General features: G+C 42.6%; 2 protein-coding genes across 2 annotated transcripts; one reads left to right on the top strand and one right to left on the bottom strand.

The window, feature by feature from the left end:
* Positions 1 to 1251: 1251 nt before the first annotated feature.
* On the bottom strand, positions 1252 to 8498 carry kcnc1b (potassium voltage-gated channel, Shaw-related subfamily, member 1b; the record flags this gene model as incomplete). Its single annotated transcript, XM_079163653.1, has 4 exons — positions 1252 to 1391; positions 2476 to 2649; positions 3703 to 4618; positions 7932 to 8498. 4 exons carry the CDS (start codon positions 8496 to 8498, stop codon positions 1252 to 1254), a joined length of 1797 nt encoding a protein of 598 aa, XP_079019779.1.
* A 1966-nt stretch (positions 8499 to 10464) lies between these two features.
* On the top strand, positions 10465 to 19726 carry LOC306699191 (CD81 antigen-like). The gene is made up of 8 exons (XM_079163722.1): positions 10465 to 10617; positions 12238 to 12352; positions 16840 to 16937; positions 17023 to 17097; positions 17199 to 17312; positions 17420 to 17518; positions 18643 to 18726; positions 18869 to 19726. The coding sequence occupies exons 1-8, from the start codon at positions 10552 to 10554 to the stop codon at positions 18932 to 18934; spliced, it is 717 nt and encodes a 238-aa protein (XP_079019848.1). The 5' UTR covers positions 10465 to 10551; the 3' UTR covers positions 18935 to 19726.
* Positions 19727 to 20549: the final 823 nt, after the last annotated feature.

Genomic DNA, 20549 nt, shown 5'->3' with positions numbered 1-20549 from the left:
CCTTATAAAATAAAGCTTTCGTTACACTGTTATGAGCATGGTAAAGTGTACTGATGCTACACTGGTAACACTGACTACGTCTTGTCAATTTATTACTCTCTTTTACTTTGCCTCACCAGGTATGAAGGCACCATTGTTTTATAATTCTTGAGTCGTGCCTTAATTTAGGCATCGCGGCAGTTCTAGAAGCTGCTGCAGACTACAGATACTGTTTAAAAACTAATAACTACCATTAAATATATTTGTATAAAACCTATTTATGCTCATAACAGCATTAGTTGGCTTTATTACAAATTGTTCAAGTCAAATCACGCTATTTTAATTGGAGGCCCCAGTCAAATAAATACAAGAAAATAAATCTATGAATTTGGGGAAAGGCAAAGAGTGGCGGCTACATAAAAATCTCTGCTATGACTGAGTCCCTTGTAAAGCTGTCTCAAAATGCATAAAGAAAAAATGACAAAGCTTGAGAAGCTTTTGAAAGAAAAAAAAGATTTTCTTTTCTTACAGGTACTGCGATACAGTTAGCTTCTTGTTGAACATAATTTTTTTTCATGCAGTTCATGCAAATGAACAAAACAGTTTTAGTTCTGTTGACATTAAATGTATTCATCACTATAATCATAGAAGTTGTCATCATGAACGTCATGTTCATTTTTTTTATAATGGCCTCTCAGATAACATTGAGCCTCGTCTGGATTGCACGTTCAGAATAACGTCTCTACTTTGCAACGTACAAAGCACTAAAGTGGACTTCCCTTAACAGCTGGCAATGGCACCTTTTGGATATGTTTCAGAGCCGTGTATTGTTAATGTCCAGCATATTATTTGCAGGGGTTACATCTTATGAAAGTTTCTTTCACAAAATTGTAAAAAGCAGATGAGATAAAAGTTATTGGCAGAAGAGTATGTGAGATCAAAAGCAACAGAGCAACAGGCAATGATGTAAACACAGGGAAAGAGTGGGGTTAGCCTGTGGTAGAAGTAGAACAGTGCTTTGTCTGCAACTGAGGTGACCCATGCAGAGTGGCCTGTGCCAATGTTTTTTCTAGTTTAGCATATGATGACACACCCAAGGAGAACACTTGGGAAAGCTTGAGTATTAGACACAGTTTTAAGATACAGTTTTTCCAGAAAAAAAATGAAATCAAAATGAAAAAAAAGCAAGAGTGAAGGCAAGTGTAAAAGCAAAATTTGACAGGTAAGGGTGGACTGGCCTTCCAATGGCATTGTGTCTGCTACTCAACCATGCTACATAATGGATGGGATGGGAGAATGTGAGTGCTGCATTAGACAAGGTGGGCTGCAGGGTAGGGCGGACACTGAGGACACTCCAGAGGCATCCCCGCTCATGCCAGACATGCTGTTAAGGCTCCAAGGCTTTTCATAACCTTCAGTTGAAAAACAGAGAACGTTCTGAGTACACTGCAGCACTGAATCCATTACCAATGGTTTGGTTGTTCCTCACTGGTAATACTACACCTGTTGCTTTCTTGTTTTTGTCTCCAAATAAACAGGTCAACACAGACTCGAGACAGATTTTTTTTTTCTCCATGCATTGAGTGCATCAGGAGTAGAACAGCATGCACCGGGTGGTACTGGAATGGTTTGGAGTGTAACACTACAAAAGACTCGAAAAGGTAGGCACCTCGAGGTCGGGAATGTATTCTCAGCTACAGGTAGAATTTCAAACTGTACGCCATTTACTGTTGATGTGCTGGCTCGATCACAGACTAACGCGACTTTCTCAGAGAAATTTTTGTAGATTAATACTAAATGAATAAAACAAACAAAGGGTTTAACCCCGGTAGTAAAGCGTAAAAATCTGTGAATTAGAATTTGGCTCTGAAGAACACCAATAGCAATATTTGACATTAGCCTTCCTCCGTTTGTGTAGTGCTCCTTCACCATACTGATAGCACCCATCAGCAAGACACTTCATGCACCGTTGTGGTCAAGGGCAATGTACTACTCGTAAGTTAGGATCCTGCATGATATTTATCATTAAATCACATATACATACATGGTACACAGAGAGCACGTAAGTACTTTCTTAGGCATGTAAGGCAACACATTCTAGATCGTATAAATCTTGAAAATGACTTTCTTGCTCGTAAATAAATAGGGGTATTACATTATGCATCGTATCAAAAAATATATTATGTAGATGTGGATAATTATTATTGACATTGTGGTGATTGTGCTTGGCCTTAACAGATGTTAGTGTGACTTGGTATATATACAATTCCCAAAGGGAGGAATGAGGAGAAGCAGCTGCTGTGAGAGTGTGTAATTAGAGGTTTGTTGTTGTTGTACGTGTGTGTGTGTGTGCGTGTGTATCTCTGTGTGTGTGTGTGTGCCTGTGAAAACTGAGACGTAACACTCAGCAAAGAGGGAAAAAAAGAGCGTGTCCTGTCTACGGTCTACAGGGTGTCAGTGTCTTAGGGGCCTGTGATTGGCTGTTACTGTACGTACCCCTCCTCACTCTGCCCCCTGTGTGGTTGGGGCGTTCAGAAGTGGTAACCAGGAAGCAGGGCCGCTCTCTCTCGCTTGGGCTGAAGATTTCCTCCGGAGATATGGCCTGGTCTATATGAGGGCAATCTTCGTTGGCCAGCGCTGCGTTAGCTGCCTCACCGTTCAACTTGGAGTCTTTTCAGAAAACAATTAAGAAGAAATCTTGTTTCATACACCAGCATTTTATAGAATTTAACTTCCACACTTTTAAATGACTGATGCTATTAGAACCCAGATATCTGTAGCCAACAATGCTATCGACACACATTTGATACTGATTGTGTATATGTAGCCTACTGTAGGCTATGCATGTTTTTACTAAACCTAACCAAGTAGTTTTGTTGCCTACATTTGACTAAACTGCAAATGGAAACTATAAATCAAATAAATAAAACACTAAATAATTGGTCAACTGTGATATAGTCTTGTCACACTCTTTGAACAGTGGTCTCCTGAGTTTGACGTATTCATCCATTACCACCCACTCCCTAAACATGCTTTATCACTCTTTATACTACTACTACTTCTAAAGCTTTCGGCTTTCGGCTAGCTAATCATTGTTAAATTAAGTAACATGTTCAACTTGGCCGGGTATAAATAGATGAATAGCTGCTGAGTGACTATTGTCATCTGGGTCTAAATAGACTTTCCATTTTTGAATATACCTTCAGTTTTCACATTCTACTCTCTAAATGCACATAGGAATAAAGTGTACAATTTCCTGCTGTCTAATGTTAGCCTTGCACTCGTCAGTTCTACGTCTTCTTGAGCACAAGCTGTATTAGAGGTAATTTTGTCTTTGCACTAATACCACCAGAGGAATTCAAGTGGATATCAAGTGACTTCCACATCTACTTACATGTTCTTAACATTACAAATACATGGTGATTACACTCTCAGTTAGTCTTAAGAGAGAGGAGTGAGTCACTGCATTAAGAAGTGTAAAATCAGTAGCGAGATCACTCACGGTCTGCCTCAATCTCTCTGTTCTCCTAGCCAGAGTAAAACATGCTTTTCATCACATATTTTATTGATTGTTTTCGGTGGGAAACTAATTTGTTTAATCTCGTGCCTGAATCATCAGCTGATTGAAGTGTGGGAACAGACAAACAATGGAATAGCTGAATAGTGATGTGGCTGCTTCAGGGAGGACAGAGAAGTGATGAGACAACAGTATTTGTTTCTTACCTTGAAACTTTATCTCGAAAACGTCGTCATGGGGTATGGGGCTCGGCTGTTGGGAGCTGATGCTTGACTTACAGAAGTTTGGAGAACCTGGTTGGGGTGCCCGCGGGATGTACCTATTCTTTTTCTTTGGTAGTTTCTGTTTTGCCATAGCCAGAGAGTAATACATTCCAAAGTTGTTGACAATCACAGGGACGGGCATGGCGATGGTCAGCACACCTGCCAGGGCGCACAGAGCTCCGACCAGCATACCGGAGGTCGTCTTAGGGTACATGTCTCCGTAGCCGAGGGTGGTCATGGTCACCACAGCCCACCAGAATCCGATCGGGATGTTCTTGAATTGTGTGTGCTCACTGGCTCGAGGGTCGTTGGGGTTAGCTCCAATCCGTTCAGCGTAGTAGATCATAGTAGCAAAGATGAGGACACCGAGGGCGAGGAAGATGATGAGGAGCAGGAACTCGTTGGTGCTGGCCCTCAACGTGTGGCCCAGCACCCTCAGGCCCACAAAGTGACGGGTCAGCTTGAAGATACGCAGGATCCGCACGAAGCGGACAACTCGCAGGAAACCCAGCACGTCCTTGGCCGCCTTGGAGGAGAGCGCGCTGAGGCCGACCTCAAGGTAGAAGGGCAGGATGGCCACAAAGTCGATGATGTTCAGGGCGTTCCGAATGAAGTCACATTTGTTCGGGCAGAAAGTTATTCGCATTAGAAATTCAAAAGTGAACCACACCACACAAACGCCTTCGATGTAGGTGAGGTAGAGCGCCGTCTCGGTCTCCTGGTAGGTGTGCACCACTGTGACGTTGTTCACCACCTCCACCTCGGTGCGGTTGATGATCGGGTTGAAGGCCTCGTGGGTCTCCAGACAGAAAGTGGTGATGGACACCAGAATGAAGAACAGCGAGGCCAGAGCCACCCACTGAGCGAGGAGTACATATAGGGTGCAGAAGGAAACGGAGAGAGAAGGGAGAGGGGAGAAGGACAGAGAGGAGCACAGTAATTCATGCAATATAATCAAGCTCAACACCCAGCAGCCATTCTTAGCAGCACACAATGCAATTCAATATATGATCAGAGACAGTGCCGTCTGGTTTGACAGTGACAGTGGCATTGGCACTCTCTCACTCCCCCTTCCTCTATCTCTGCTCTCTATGTGGCTTGATTCAGGAGTGTCATTGTAAAACGGACAATCAATGCGAGCTTAGCGTTCTTGCTTCTCTTTCCTCTGCTGTATCTCAAGGTCAAGGCATTTTCAGGAACATGCTACATTAGAATTACTTAGAGTCCGCAGCGGACAGGACATCAACCCACATGGCTAAAATTAGCTGGGGTTCTTCCCTTCAGCACCACCGCTAGGTTTTCCCTACACAAGGTCATACTATCCAGATGAAAAACTCTCGGGAATCGTAGTGAGCGGAGAGGCTCGCTGAGCTGATGACAAACTTGTAGGAGAAACCTATATTTCCCTTAATGGCAATCGTGTACTTTAGTCTTTATTATGTATTGATTAGACAATCACATTTAAGCTGTGATATGTCTAATGCATGCTACATGGGCGTAACCGATACAGTATTCTCTCCTGGGTATTGATTGCAGCCCTGTCCTCATGTCAGCCTGCTCTGATCATCCTGTACTGGTTTACAGTATGTGTTCGCTGTAGTTGAAATGGACAAAAACTGCTTTATCTTCATGGGAGTCGGAGGTCAATGGATCAGAATTGCTTGACAAAGATTCAGACAGGAAGAGCAGATATACTTAATCATCCTATGAATCACAAAAAAATGTGATCAATAGCAGTGTGTTCGTGCATGAAGACGTCGTTATAAGAGTAAGCGAGGCTCGTTAGTGCTGCATAGACTAATGCACAGCCTTGTTAAGTAGCTGGGAGGAGTAGTGAACAGCTTCAGGGAGGAGGTGAGTTGGAGGTGGACGTGTCTGGGTACGAGGACGTCTTACATATATATATAGTCCGCTGAACAAAGAAGAGACCGCCTCTTAATCGGTTCCATTCGCTGTGTGTCTCTAGGGCAGGCCCGCAGCACGAGATGGAAAACAGGCCCTCATCATAACATCTCATCACTGGCAATTCATCGCATTGTGCTGAGGAAATCACTGCCGCTTATGAATGTCTGCTTCCCATCCATGTTAGTACGACGGTCCGGAGGGAAACTGCGTGTTAGCAGAGACAACAGCATGCTGGCTTCTGTTCAGTCGGCAGGGCTGTCCTCTTTGTTCAGCGAGACGGCTCACGCTGAGCAAAGAAGACACACGCCAGTGTTAATGAAGATGGAGACTACTTGCCATTTACAGTATGACATGTGAATTGCTCTGTAAGTTTTTAAACTCTTTAAATTCAATGCGTACATTTGAATGCAATCGGCTACAAAATGACTGAGAAATGAGCCGTTGTCAAGCTAATAGTGTACAGCTTTTGTTGATAAAGTGTGAGAACGAGATTGTGTGAGTTTTTAAGTCAATAGTATGTGGTGTTGTATTGGATTGCATAATATTGTTTTGTCCACCCCCTCTACAGTATGCACTGTACAAAATAACAAAGTACACCCAAGAATATAATACAAGTCAACCACACTGAAAACTACGACCTCAGAAAATAACAGATTGGAATCAACATTCCAATTACCGACTGGGCAAAGCGGGCAACTTCCCACCAGGAGCCCCAAGAGCCACAGATTTACTGTCTGCTGCTTCTTCTTCTCTCACGTCAACATTGGTTGAGGAAAGTTGTGATGGGCATTTTTCAATATTTCATTATTCAATTAATTGAGAAAATAATTGTCATATATGTGTTTGATTAAAATAATCCTAACTGACAGGTGCGCTTGTTATTTTGTCCAGCCATCAGTTATCAAATGGAGTTGGGGAATAAAACATCCCCATTACTGCCAGCACACTTCAGTGTGATAAAGCCTCATTCTTATAAGCCACGTTCATGCCTCCTGATGCACTGGCTTCCTCAGACCTCCGAACATCCCACCCTGCAGACTGTTAAACAAACGCGGCATCTTATTAGAACTCCTCTTACAGTAAATGATGTGTCTTTGTGACAGTTGGGAACAGTGTGGCTTGGAGGGAGGGTGACAGGCGAAGATTGTTTGCTCCTTGTGTTGGCCAATTCTCACTGTTACTGGCAAATCACAGGCCTGCAGTGATATGCAGCGACAATAGTTTTCCACTGATGTATCCACTGTGAATAGAGACTGTAATTAACTCTGAGGCTCACTTCTAATTAATCTTCTTGCCGTTTTTTAGTGGAGCTCTGTCAATCTTCGCTCCCTGCTTTGTCTTTCTCAATCTTAAATGTGGGACCCATCCTCATTGTTTTCCGCTTTGGGAAATGCCCCTGCATGCAGAAGGTGGAATTTGAAAGGAGACTGTGTGTGTGTGTGTGTGTGTGTGTGTGTGTGTGTGTGTGTGTGGGTGTGTGTGTTTGGTAAAACCACTTCCGCTGATGCGTGCTGTAAGAGCGAGAACATGTCAATACAGTTTACACTTACTGGAATGGGGCCTGGTAACTAATTACACCAATCAGTGCTGCAGCTGTTAAACCAGCGGGCTGCACAGTGGCCTTTCTAGGGGGCTGTGGTAAAACAAAACAACAAAACAAATCTGAAGGTGTAAAGTCATTTCACTGTCACCGTCAAGAGGCATAACGCCCAGATGGAAAAATGCCCACAACAAAAAAATGTCACCTTGGACAGCAACCCAATTGCTGTCTGGAGGTCTGCCACTGAAATCCTGGTGGTGCCAAAGATCTAGTTTCCTAACGTGTATCTGACCTATTAAACCAAAGAGCCAGGCTGCTCGGGGACTCTTGTGTCCTGGAAATATCAATCCAGAGACCGGTGAGAGTCACAACCGCCCTTTATCTTCTCCTGCGAGATGGAGCAGGGTGGGAGTGATCATTTGCATGTAAACGATTCCGCCACTTCTTATCTGTACAGGCACATCCCTGCTGTGGCGACCCATGGGAGGGCAATGTCAAGGTCATCAAAAGCTCCTTTACCTCCCAGAACCATCAATCATTGTTACACCATCAAGCATGCAAAACTAAACTCTTGTTCATGTAACTTTGACTGTTTCATACCAGAAGTTCAACACGTTGGTGTGTTTTACAGCTCAGAATGTGCCCGTGATAACTCAGGCCTCAGATCTTAAGTTCAATAAGAAAAACGAAACCATGACAAGCATATTAAGAGTTAAAGGCAACTTACCCTTGCATATTTAGAGGAGTAAGGGTCCTCAAACAGAGCCCAAACATGTTTCTGCCACCGGCTCCACAAGCTTCCACTCCTGGCATCATGAGTGTCTCCCTGCGCCAGCCTCCTCGTCATCTCATCCACATCATCCTCGCCAGCATGCTCCTGCTCGGGCTCCGCATCGTCGTTCCCCAGGTCTAACAAGCCCCCCCCGCCGAAACTATCAAGGGCCTCCTCTGCCTCCCGGTGCTGGCGATAGGTCATCCAGCAGCATGGCTCCACGTCTGTCTCATCGATGCCCCAGAAGGCCAGTTCCTCCTCGTAGAGAGGCCCGCAGACATCGGCCGGGCAGTGCAGTTTACCTGTCCTGTAGTAGTTAAGGATATGTGCAAACACGCCAGGGTGGCGGTCGAAGAAAAATTCCTCGATCTTGGCATCGTAGTCAAAGTGGTTGGGTGCATCAGGCTCGGCCAACCAGGACAGGCGAGTGCCAGGTAGAGTGCGCAGGGTGCTGCGGTATGTCTGATGTCTGATCCCTCCCACGTTTATCACAATGCGATCCTTGTCGTCGCTCAGGCCCATTGCGTCCCTTAGGCATTTCTCCAATAAGTTCCCTTCATCGCAAAGTTTAAGTCTAAGGCGACCCCGTGCAACCACGCACAGCAGTGAATACAGCGAGGAGAACAATTACATAAAGGAAGCAGAACAACCTGTCGTTTCTTACAAAACTATGAAAGAAATGTGCTCGCCGCGCATCAGGCTACACTCACTCTAAGCGCTGGAGGTTGGGGGGGGGGGGGGGTTGGGGGGGTTCTACAAGCACCTGTCATGCAACTGGAGGATCGTAAACGTTTATAGCTGCCACACTCACTGGAGGGTGTAAAAATCGAAATCCAAAATGATTGCAGCCAATGGCATCACATTAAGAATGGACGTCATATCGTCTGTAAATCCAAGATGTCGAGATAAAAAGGACAAACGCTGACAAATGTCCCCCCCCCCCCGCCCCCCTCCCGCCGGCAGACAACAAGTCCGGCTCATTGGACTCCCCAAGTTGCGGTAATTGATCAGATTGATCCTGAGCAGGTTTGTGACTTTCACAGCAAGGTGACTGCGGTGGTGCTGAGCGGACAGCGCCTGTCCGCCAGCTCCTGATGGAGGCTCGGCGCTGCTTCCAGTCTGCCTACAGACTCACCTCCTTCACACCGACGCTCAGCCCGCTCCCTCTTCTGCGCCTAACGACACACGGCAGCTCTTTGTCTCTGCACAGAGATGCTCTCCTGCTCAGGAACTTTACCTCGCCTTCACGCGTCGCTGGGGTAGAAAACACCCGGTCTGTTTGAAAGCGAGGGAAAATGTTGTTGTCTGTGCTGCGTGGTTGAACAAAATCAAGAGAATCGGAGATGAGAAGGCGTCAAACCCTCCCCAAAAAAAAAAACGCCCAAACTGCCTGTTATTCACACCGTGCCCAGCTCTCCTCTCAGATCAGATGGAGCATGCCCAGTGGACCGTGCATTTGTTAGAACACGCTGTCAAGTTCTCCAATTAAAAGCTGTTGAAATTGTCATCGCTGCCCAATTTTTGTCACTTAACGTCGTCACTCGGAGGGTTATTGGTCAGCGGCTGTGACTGTCAGGGGGGGGGGGGGGGGGGGGGGACTCGTCGTCTTCATGCACAGCTGGTTATAGAAGGTGTGACCCTGGAGCCATGCACGCGCACATCCGCCCATATACCATCAAAGAGTCTGATCGTATGCCTTCTTATAGCTCAGTGATTTACGGATGTGAGAGTCAGTTAGTTGTGGACAGTCTGCTCGTGTATGTCTCTGCAGTGACTGCGGGGATATTTTTGAAACAAAGAGTTGAGAGATTTTTTTGTTTGTTTGCGCAACTCTTATGTGCTGCTCTTCATCTGTATTATAATTAGCCCCCACCTGTGTTTGGTCTGCCACCAGGGGGAGACATTGCTCACTGCAAAGAAGTGCAATTTTTTTTGTCCCCTTCATTTATGTCCGTTAATTATCGCGATATCGTAAATGATTGTCAACAGATTAAAAATAGGCATGTGGGAAAAAAAATGACCCGTTTGTTTGTGGGGCGGATTAAGGATTTATTATCATTGACATATTTATAGCTTATTTTACGCATTTCCTCATTGCTGAATTACAACAAATTAAACAATTTCACACATGCTTTTGCGATGATGTCTTTGATGGAGATTTACTTTTAAAACATAGTTTTATTATTAAAAGATTGGAAATTGTAGGTCTACTTCCTTCCTTTCTGTCTTTCTACTTCTTGTCCTCAGGAAAGAAACGAGGATTTCTGTCCTCCACTTCATCTGACCATAACCCATTTTTAAACTGGCAGAGGAACAAATAGTGCTCTTTATGTTCGCTCTTGCGGATGGGGAGCTTGTTGTTCCCCCAACCTTCTCCTCCTCCTGTCCGCTTCACTTGGTGGGCAGTTCTCCGTCTCGGTTTTCACTCTTGATTATAAAGGAGGAGTTTGTAGCACAGAGGCGCTTATACTCCAACTGGCCTGAATAAACTCTGGCTGTGTGAATCGGGACAGTAGGCTGACTTCACTAGTTTTTGATTTGGGCAAAAGGACGAGCTGATACAAAAACTGGCAACATGGTTGTGGCGGGCTGCACGAAATGCATAAAATATATGTTATTTTTCTTTAATTTTATTTTCTGGGTGAGTTGAACATATTTTACTCTGAAGTTGGTTTTGACATGGCGCCTTTGATGTTTGATTAACTTCTGCTTTTAAAAACAACTGCTCTTTCCTCTTCTTGTTGATTGATTAAGTGGCTGCACGTTTAGGCTGGTCTGTGTAGCTCAAGGCTTAAAGTTAATAGATTACAAGTCCTGGACAGAGTTTCCCGCCCTGCTGTGGACTATTCATTATGCTGCTGTGTCTTTGAGAGGAGAGCAGCATCAGTAGAAGAGGCAGAGCACACTAAACCTTGTCCAGGCAGGAGTTGAAATGCTCTTCATCAACAGCTACTTTCTGCATGGCTGTGAGGAGCACTTCAAACTGGGTGGGCTTCAGTCCTCCCACAGGGATTAATACAGTTTTTCTCTCACAGTACTGCTGTTTTAGATCAATCATTTCATTGATTCAACTCCTGTTTATATTATTCAAGTACTCCAGAGAGGAAGGTCTGATTTCTGAAGTTGTTTCTGATGTATAAGTGAACCAGATTTCTCTCATTATTGGATGGTTTCTTATTATTTCAAGCAGTCTGGTTCTCCCCAGATTAAACACACATAAAGAGGTAGATTGAACAGGGGTAATGGGCTTTCTGGGGGAGGGGAGAGCTGTTTTCCCTTTGACATTTCCTTTGTTCCTACCTGGTCACCAGACTGTAGCATTTGCTGCCTTTGAACCTCTGAGGAGCTCAGGAAACACCTCATTTATTGTGCATCCACCCTTCTTGTGTTCTGAAAAGTTGTTTCAGTAATAAGAGCCACCGTGCTGTTTACACTTTCTTACATCGTGTCAGACTTCCTGCAGATGTGCCGTCCACTTAATTTGTTCACTCTTGGCCTTGCACAGTCAGAATTGATCACTGTTTTGGGAATGTAGTTTGTCTCTACATAACAGTCATCTTTTTTTAGATAAGCCACCACATCCTGGACACAGCGCACTTGATGGAGTGTTTCCTCTGTTGGTTTTGTCATTGTAAAGCCCTCTCTTCCTCGTTTTGCTATTTGTCATGTAGAGGGTTTAGTTTCCTGTTTCTTGGAGAACAATAGAGTGCAGTCATGGCACTAAATGTGCAGATATCTTGAAATAAACAGTGGCATAAAGAAAAAGAGCATCAGCATGTGAACAATAAATTGCACTGATCGGTTAGTATAGTTTACGCGCCATCAGCTTTCACATGATAACACTTTTATCGGGATACACAGAATAGAGGAGAGGTCAAGGGAGATAAAGTTGAATAACAAAGTTCTTGAGTTGGCTTTTAAACAATGTAGGGAGGACGTGGTCTGTGCCCTAGGTCACTGAGCTGTCAGGATGTCCTTTTATCACTTCTCTGGAAGGACAGTGGACAGTTCACAGCCTCACGGCAGAGCTAACCACACAGAGAAACATTAGCTGAAAGGTTTTGAAACTGATTTCATCTTTGGAGAGTCAGGCTTTGTGAACTCTCTTAAAAAACTCTTAAATGACAGGATGTTTTAATATTCATGGTAACATCTCTCTTGAATGTCGAACATTTTAAAAGGCTCTGATCCTCCCAGAGGTTTCACAAAAGTAAAGAAAAAGTAAAGAAAATAATGAAAACCATTTTCTCTTTGGGGACAGCTGGCCGGAGGTGTGATCTTAGGAGTGGCCCTGTGGCTCCGCCATGACAGTCAAACCAGCAACCTCCTCATACTCCAGTTTGAAGGCCACCAGGCACCAGGCACCTTCTACATCAGTGAGTATACTCCATCAACACAAGAGCTTCGCCGTCACGTCATACACTGTTTGAAAGTGGATTTGGAAAGTAGTTTTCCACATTTTTTAACGTTTGGAAAGCTGTTATCATTTCATTCATCAATGCTAAATGTACACTGAGTGTAGCAGCCTCAGAGTGGACAAAATAACAAGGACATCTTACAATATAATACAATCAACTACTACAACACAACAAATTATGGGCTCAAGAATGCACCATAAATGCCAACCCAGCAGAGAATATAGTCTTCACAAAATAAACATTAATTTCAGGGCCACTATATCAATTTGTTCTTGATAATCTATTCACTTCCTTTAAATTGCTTCGTCATCATTGCTTCCCTCCTATTTCCTCATAAGCATCCTCCTTGGGACACTAGTTATTCTTCCTCTCGTACTCCTTATCCTCATTCATCGTTCTCCACTTGACAGGAAGCTCACTGTTCTGTTAACAGAGTGATTAAATGTAACTATTTGACAGAAATACCTGTCTTTCACACTCAGCTGGAACCATGAGGGGCTAGAAATAGTAGGAGCGGTGTGACCTCTGAGCCAAGACCAGGAAACAGGACCTGCGTAAGTCCGCAGCGTGACAGGCGGCGTATTCACTCCAGTGTTGTTACTCGGCTGTCACTCTAGCACTAATGACCACACACTGAAGGTGATGTTTCTCTAACTCAAGATATGTTTATGACTTCAGCCTCGAGGTTCTTTCAAGAGACAGGCCAGATGCCTCAGACAGATTTTGAGACACATGTGGACTCTGAGAAAACGGCATGCAGTCCAGCATGGCCTCTGTATGTCTTTGTAAAAGTTTTCCAAAGAATCAGGAATATGTGCCTCAGGTCTTTCTCACTACACGCACTACAGTCTTAAATCACGTCTCTTTCCCTGTTCTCAGCAATCCACAGATTGGCCCTAAAACCTGCAATACATGATATGAACAGTTCAAAGGTCCGTCATCTTGGTTAGTTGTGGTGGTGAACTCCAGTGAGCCCATTAATTCACATTTGGGCTCCTGCTGCTGTCCCATACTTACCCCTCGGTAAGTATACAGAGTGAATGCAAGCCCGTGCTTTTTATAGAGTTAAAGGCACACTCGTGATTTTAAAGGCAGGGCGGCAAGCGAGGCCCACCCAAGCAAGATCAAGGGAGCGTTTCTTTTTTTTTTAATGTTACCCTCCCTTGAACACACGCCCTTGCATAATTCAAATAACCTTGTACATCTGCACATTACCCTTCAAATTAGAGTTTGGAGTGGATGTTTTTAGCATGTTGGCGCACCAACGTGGTATTTATGTAAGGCTGAGAATACACATTTCTCCTGCCTCTTAACCAGTGCCTGAAATCATAATTGGTGGCAGTTGTATGTAGTCTGGTGTGGTTAGTGCTCCAGCCTGCTGTGGGAGACTTTGACCAGTATGTATAATGCAGAACCTCAGCCTGAATAACTGTTCTGCATTATTTCATAACTAAAAGAAATAAAGAAGACGGTTGCATTGCGTGTAAGCAGGCTGTGAAGGAGGGATTTCATATACAATCGTGTACATCAATGTACACAAAGACAAACTATTCTCCTGAAGCCTCACAGCTGTTGATACTTTAACTGTTTTGTCTGAACAGGAAATTTCCAACATTTCCCACATGGAAATGGCAATAAACAAAGACCTTTTGCGTTTTAAAGTCGTATTTATTGCAACTCTGTTTGCTCCGAGTCTCAGTAATAATGCTGTTTATCAAAGTTCAAACCAGAGAGGTACACAGGGGATACAGTAGCTCTGATTCTCTCTCACTTCAACTGAAAATGTAACTGCTTTCCCTTTCTGCACGTCAACTAACAATTCAACCCATTTCTACTCCCTGGTGAATAAAATATGAAACTAATAGATATCGCCACTGAACTTCCCCACTTGATTACTTACATTTTAGGCACATTTTTTGTTTAAGTCTGAAGTTTTGTGTTTATAAGTGTTAATGAAGTGGAGATTTCTGGCTCAGACCCATTTACACAAAACAACCTTTACATGTTGTAAGACGCTGCATGTGAAAAAAATAACCAATAGATATTTCAATGAAACTTCCCCAAGTTCTCTGAGATTTTCTGTTCAAATATGCAATGAGGTATTATGGAGCGCTAACTTTTGGTGAATTTTGGAGAAATCTAAAGATGCAAATAGACAAAGTAGTAAATTTAAACACCTGAATGTGTATTTGGGATCTTTTCTTTCCACAACTCTGAAAGAAGACATGTTATGGAAGGTAAATAGCACAAAATTGACTCTCAATCTCACCTCAACTAATATTTAAAGGAACAGTTTAATAAATGATATGCATAATGTATAGGTATATGCATATGTATACTCCCTGCAGGAGGTCAGCTGTAAAAGACACGATTCCTGTCTGCTCTGCCTCTTTTGTTCCAAGTCTTTCTGTTAACAAGATGACAGGAGGAAATGTTTATACAGAGCCTTTTTAATAATTAATCCTCTTCTCATCATTTATCCATTGATTCACAGTACGACTGGGTTCATCTCAGTTTATTGATGTCATACTCCGACCGTGTGAACATGACTTCACAGCTCTTTTTTTCAATATGCTAGATGAGAAAAAGTCCAAGTGGGGCTTTTAGCTGGTCTTCACCTCCCCCTCCCCCTCTTCCCCCTCTGGAGATAACACTGGGACACAAGAAATAAATGAACTTCCCCGGTGGTATGAAATTGCCTGTCTCCCTTAAAGTCTCAATAGCCTTCAAACCTCAAAGGGTGTTGTCATAGTAATGGAAGGCGGTGGAAATAATGCCTGCTTTGCCGCATTGCCGGGTTACTGGCCCTGGTAGCTGTTTCTCACTGCAACGAAAACCTGAAAGAGCAAGAGAGGAGGAGGAGGGGGGGGGCATTGAGTTGAAACAGAGAAAGAGACAGAGTGTAGATGTGAGTATGAGGACTATGCGTGGCATGTAAGGTACGGTGTGAGGTGTTTGAGTCTCTTACTGTCTGCGGTTTTTAGATCGCACCATCAGGCCATACGTTCAAGCCTGTCTGTGTTTTATTTGTGTGTGTGGAAGAATAGAAAAACTCCTAGACAGTCCTCCTAAAAGCAGTGGTGTAATGAAGCATTCACATCCTTTTCTTCAGTAAAAGTAGCGATGCACTGCTTTAAATACTGTCAGGTGGTTCATTTCAGTGGTTCAGACCTTATAGGTAGGGAATGAAAGTGCTGCAACACAAACGTTTTCTCGAATATTTGTTTTTTCCATGACAAATTTGATAATTTTCCATTATTGGGTCTTCATTTATTTTAATTAAATCATTTCAGAAGGGAAGAGAGGAAATCTCTTTTTGGTGGAATTGCTAACAATCTTGGATACGTCAGAAACATGACAAGGCTTTTTTCGACCAGGACCAAAAACTGGTCAAATCTTTAATAATGTATTATGTAATTGTTTTCTATAAACTAATAATGCGTTTTATTATGTCAAAACCTGATCTGAAGAATAACTAGTGAAGTCACTCCCTGTAATCACTCTGATAGAAAGATAAAGGACCTGATTGAAGGAATTAGTATCTTGGCCTGTTAATACATCCACATTTATTGCTGAAAACTGAGTTTTAAAACTTAGTCATTTAGTAGCTGTTTCAATATTTTCACATGGTCTCAATCAGCACAAAGTGCAAAAAGATGAGAAAGGCTCAGATAGTAAGGCATTCAAATAGCCAGTAATGAATGCCTTCAAATCACCAAGTACTTTTAATTAAACTCACCATACAGACAGTACAATAGATATTTGTTTTCACCTTTGTGTGCTGAACGTTTTCATTTCAGCTACGTTAAACATAAGCCAGACCTCTGCTGTAATCGGAGCTTTATTGCTATTTATTTACGTTTTTCAGCAGCAGGACTACCTGTTGCACGCCAATTCATTACTATGGAAAATGGTCAAATATATATTTATTTATTTATATATATTTTATATAAAAGGTTAATACATTGCTCAAGCTCTCAGTAGATTTGTCTTTTTTGGACTCCTCTTTATATCAGTTTAATTACACAAAGATGTGTGAATATACATGGGTGTGTGTCTGTGTGTTCACATGTTTCCCCCTGTTTCTCGGGGAAGGATAATGCTCGGGGTCAGGGCGGGGGGGGTTTTGTGGGGGGTTGGGGGTGCCTGGAAGCTATTTCCTGGCCTGACAGCTGAACAGAGTCAGCTCTGACTGTCTCTCGCTCTCTCTCAGGATCTGGGGGGCTGTTTGTCTCCAGGATGTCAATAATGTCATGTCATCCTACAGGGAAGGCAAGAGAAACATGCAGGCAGTCCATTACAACATGTGGATCAATGAATCAACACACTGCTCTGACACTGCTGCCCCCTAGTGGTGCTCAGGACACAACGCCGCCATGATGAACTACTTGTCTTTAAATTCCCATGTGTGATTGACAGATTCCTGTTTGCCCCCGTGTTTACAGGTGTGTACATACTGATAGCCGTTGGGGCTGTGATGATGCTTGTGGGCTTCCTCGGTTGTTACGGTGCCATTCAAGAATCTCAGTGCCTGTTGGGAACAGTGAGTATCTTCCGTTTGAATTCATTCATTTAGGATCATTTGAGTCTGAATACATGAATAATCTTTCCTTATTTTCTTTCTTTAGTTCTTCTTCTTCTTGGTGATCCTCTTTGCTTGTGAAGTGGCCGCAGCAATGTGGGGTTTCATGAACAAGGACACAGTAAGCAACGCACACACAAGCCTGCTACTGAATATTTGATGTGTACATTGATTTCCACCTCTGCTCCATGGTGAACCTGCTCTGTTGTCTCTGAAACACAGATTTCCAAAGAACTGATCAACTTCTACGACTCCGCCTACATCAAAGCTGTGGACGTCTCAGGGTCTCCCAGCAAAGACTCTGCCATCAAGGTGCTGGATGCTTTCCACACTACGGTACGTCACGATGCACAATCACTCAATATGTGTACGAGAGGTACAAATCTATTCGATCGTGTATTTTGTTGAGTAAGTGACCTCTTGTTTCTTTGTGTCCCCTTCAGCTCGACTGCTGTGGTAAAGGAGACGACACCGCTCTCTTCAAACAAGTCGCCAGCACCTTGTGTCCCAGAAAGTCTCCAGGAGATTTTCTGAAATCTCAGGTACACACAAATTCTTACTAAAACTCACAATGAACACAATACCTGGGAGAGAAATGTTCTTCACTGGAAATGATCTGCCATCCTTGGAATACAGTGGTAAAGTTGCAGAATAGACGTGAAATATACTTTATATACACATCATTTATGAGCATCTTTAGAAAGAGGGAGAATTATACATTTCAGGTTTTATGAAATTTCAACTTGAACTTTTGTTGATCAGAACATCGAACCGAACGCTCAACAAATACAGCTGAATATGAAACTGTAGTTTTATTTAACCAGCAATGGGCTGTTTAGACTCACTTTTAGTGTTGATTTCCTTCATAACTTTTAGGTTATGTGTTGTTAGTCGTCCAAAGCTATGTGCATTTGACACTCAAAACTGCAAAGGATGCACATATTATTAACAATCAGTAACACATAGTGACATTTGCATTTAAGAAGAGAAGAGTTCACAAGCATATTTACTTCGGGGAAATAAACACTAATAAAAACAATAACACCAACACTGGGTCCAGATACCACACTGGCTTGGTGGTTTTCTGCCTGTGGATACTGGGTGAAGTTTCAAAGAAGAGGGACTAAGTGTGCGCACATCCAGGCAAAGATGCTCACATGCCAAACAAAACCATATTTAACTGGCACAAAATAAGTCTACACGCTTTTAGACTCTTTTTCTATTTTTAAGGCAATGTTTTAATCTGTAAGATCTTCCTCAGGCAAGTGTTAAAGCGGTTTGCTGACACCAGCAGGTGATAATGATTTGAGTTGATTACTGCCTCTACAGGAAATGCCTGTTTTTCTCTTTCAAACTTGCCTGAGAAAGATCTTACAGATAGAAACATTGCTCGGTATTGTGTTGGTGATATATTGACCCAAAGTACTAAGCCTTAAATACTTTTATTCTTTCCGACTCCTCGCTAGTATTTGTGTTGCTAATAGATACCATGGTACATAATTAATTATTCAGAATTGTGCGGTCAGAAGCAGCTGATATTGAGCCACTTGTTTTGACAGCCGACGCTCTCCTTTACATGAAATCCAGTACAGTGTGTGTGCGGTTTGAGGGGTGAAAACGTAATCACAGCGGCATGGTCAACGTCTGTATTTGTGCCTCCTTCCAGAGCTGTCACAGTAAACTGATCGAGCTGTTCTCGGAGAAGCTCTACCTGATTGGTCTGGCTGCTTTAGTGGTTGCTGTCATCATGGTGAGTGCAAATGCAGATGGTTATTTCACACAGCTGTGATGTGGCTCAAGTCATGGCGAAACATTTCCCTGAAACTAAACTGCTTTAATCCGCCACGATGAAACGTATTGAATTAAGACGCTCCGTCCTTTTTCCCATTTAGATCTTCGAGATGATCTTCACCATGGTGCTCTGTTGTGGCATCCGAAACAGCCCTGGAGTATATTAGGAGACCAGCCAACAAACAACATCAGCCTTTAATGGATTTTTTTAATTATGTGTTTCTATGCATCAGCTCCTCTTCCTTATGATTTTCCAACAAGATGGATATCTTTCTTTTTACTCTAGATTAGAAAATGCATCTTGTTCTTGATATTGCTAATCCATAAACGCTCATTGTTCTTACACAATGATTTAGACGTTCTTTATTTATCACACAACACTTCATATGAATCTATTATACATGCGATATGTTGTGAAATATTTCTCTGAGGTCATAATGTTGTTTTTATGGATGTATAAATTGTATATATACTTGTCATATGTTAATAACACTTAGGATAGTGCATGTATTCCCTGATTGATTGTTTGTTATGCATCTCGCTGCAGTATTAGTGTTCAAATATAATTTAAGCAGCAGGGTGTCAGTGGTCTAAGGTGATGTACTGTCTTACTCTAATGATTATCAGATGACGAGTTAGCCTGTGTGTTTGTCAGTCAACTGTGTGTCTCTTCTTTGTGCCTAATGGGCCATCTTCATGCTCTCTTTCCTTTATTAACTTGTGAAACACCCATCTATAAATATACAGCTATGTCTTCTTACTCAACCTGTTTTTTTTATTAGTGCTAATAAATTATGTCACCTTCCTTTTTTTTTTTTATTGGAGCAGACACTACACTGGTGTTATCCAACTTTTTTATTTTGCTTGTGACTCCTTAAGATGAAGCAAATTCTCTTTCAATGTCTATAAATTGTAATCAGTTCAATCAGAGAGGAATATTCACTCAATGAATTGAGAGAAGTCAGGAAAATAAAAGTATTTTGTGTATCCAAATGAGTTGGACTTTTTTGTTATTTCCTACCATCTCTTGACCTACTAGAATCCTCTTGTGAGCCCCTGTAAAGGTCAAGGCCCCCACTTTGGGAACCACTGCACTACACAGATGTTTCCCTTCTTTCGTTCACTGTGAGATTGTTTTAAATGTAGGACCTTGAAACACATACTGTATAAGCTTTCTATTTGACAATCTGACGCAATCTGTACGTCTTCCGCCTGACACTTCAACTTTCACTCAACATGCCAAAAGTATTGTTTCCGCGAGTCACCACAGGGAGGCAGTGTGCTATCAATGCTCCTCTTGCTCAATCGCCACAATCTGTCCCCCCTGCAGCACTTTGAACACATTAAAAACTCATCTGACTTGTATTTCTGGCACTGTGGCAGCGGACACACCCAGAACACTCTTGTTTGTTCAATCAACATGCTTACTTTCTCATCAGAGAACACTCGTGTCATGATGTCATGATTTTTGGAATCAAACCAAATTATTTGATAAATGACGCAGTACCTAAAAATGAGACATCCTCTTATTTTCTCTCTTTCTATGATATTCCTTCTTACTAGAAACACCTCTCGCTTCTCTGTAAAACACATTGCAAGTCAACAGCAGCTCAAAATCCAAAACCAACACCTTTCTAAAATATTTTAACTAATGTTAACATTATAACCTCAATGAACACAGAAGTTATTGCAGGACTGTTGTATATAGCTAGATGTACCCATGTACCAGATTGCCCTGGTGATGTATAAGAGCAACATCAAAATTTGAACATAAAGTTAATC

Source organism: Pholis gunnellus (genome assembly GCF_910591455.1).
Source record: "Pholis gunnellus genome assembly, chromosome: 7".
In the NCBI taxonomy this organism is placed as follows: domain Eukaryota; kingdom Metazoa; phylum Chordata; class Actinopteri; order Perciformes; family Pholidae; genus Pholis; species Pholis gunnellus.
This window is presented reverse-complemented; position numbering and strand designations above follow the sequence as displayed.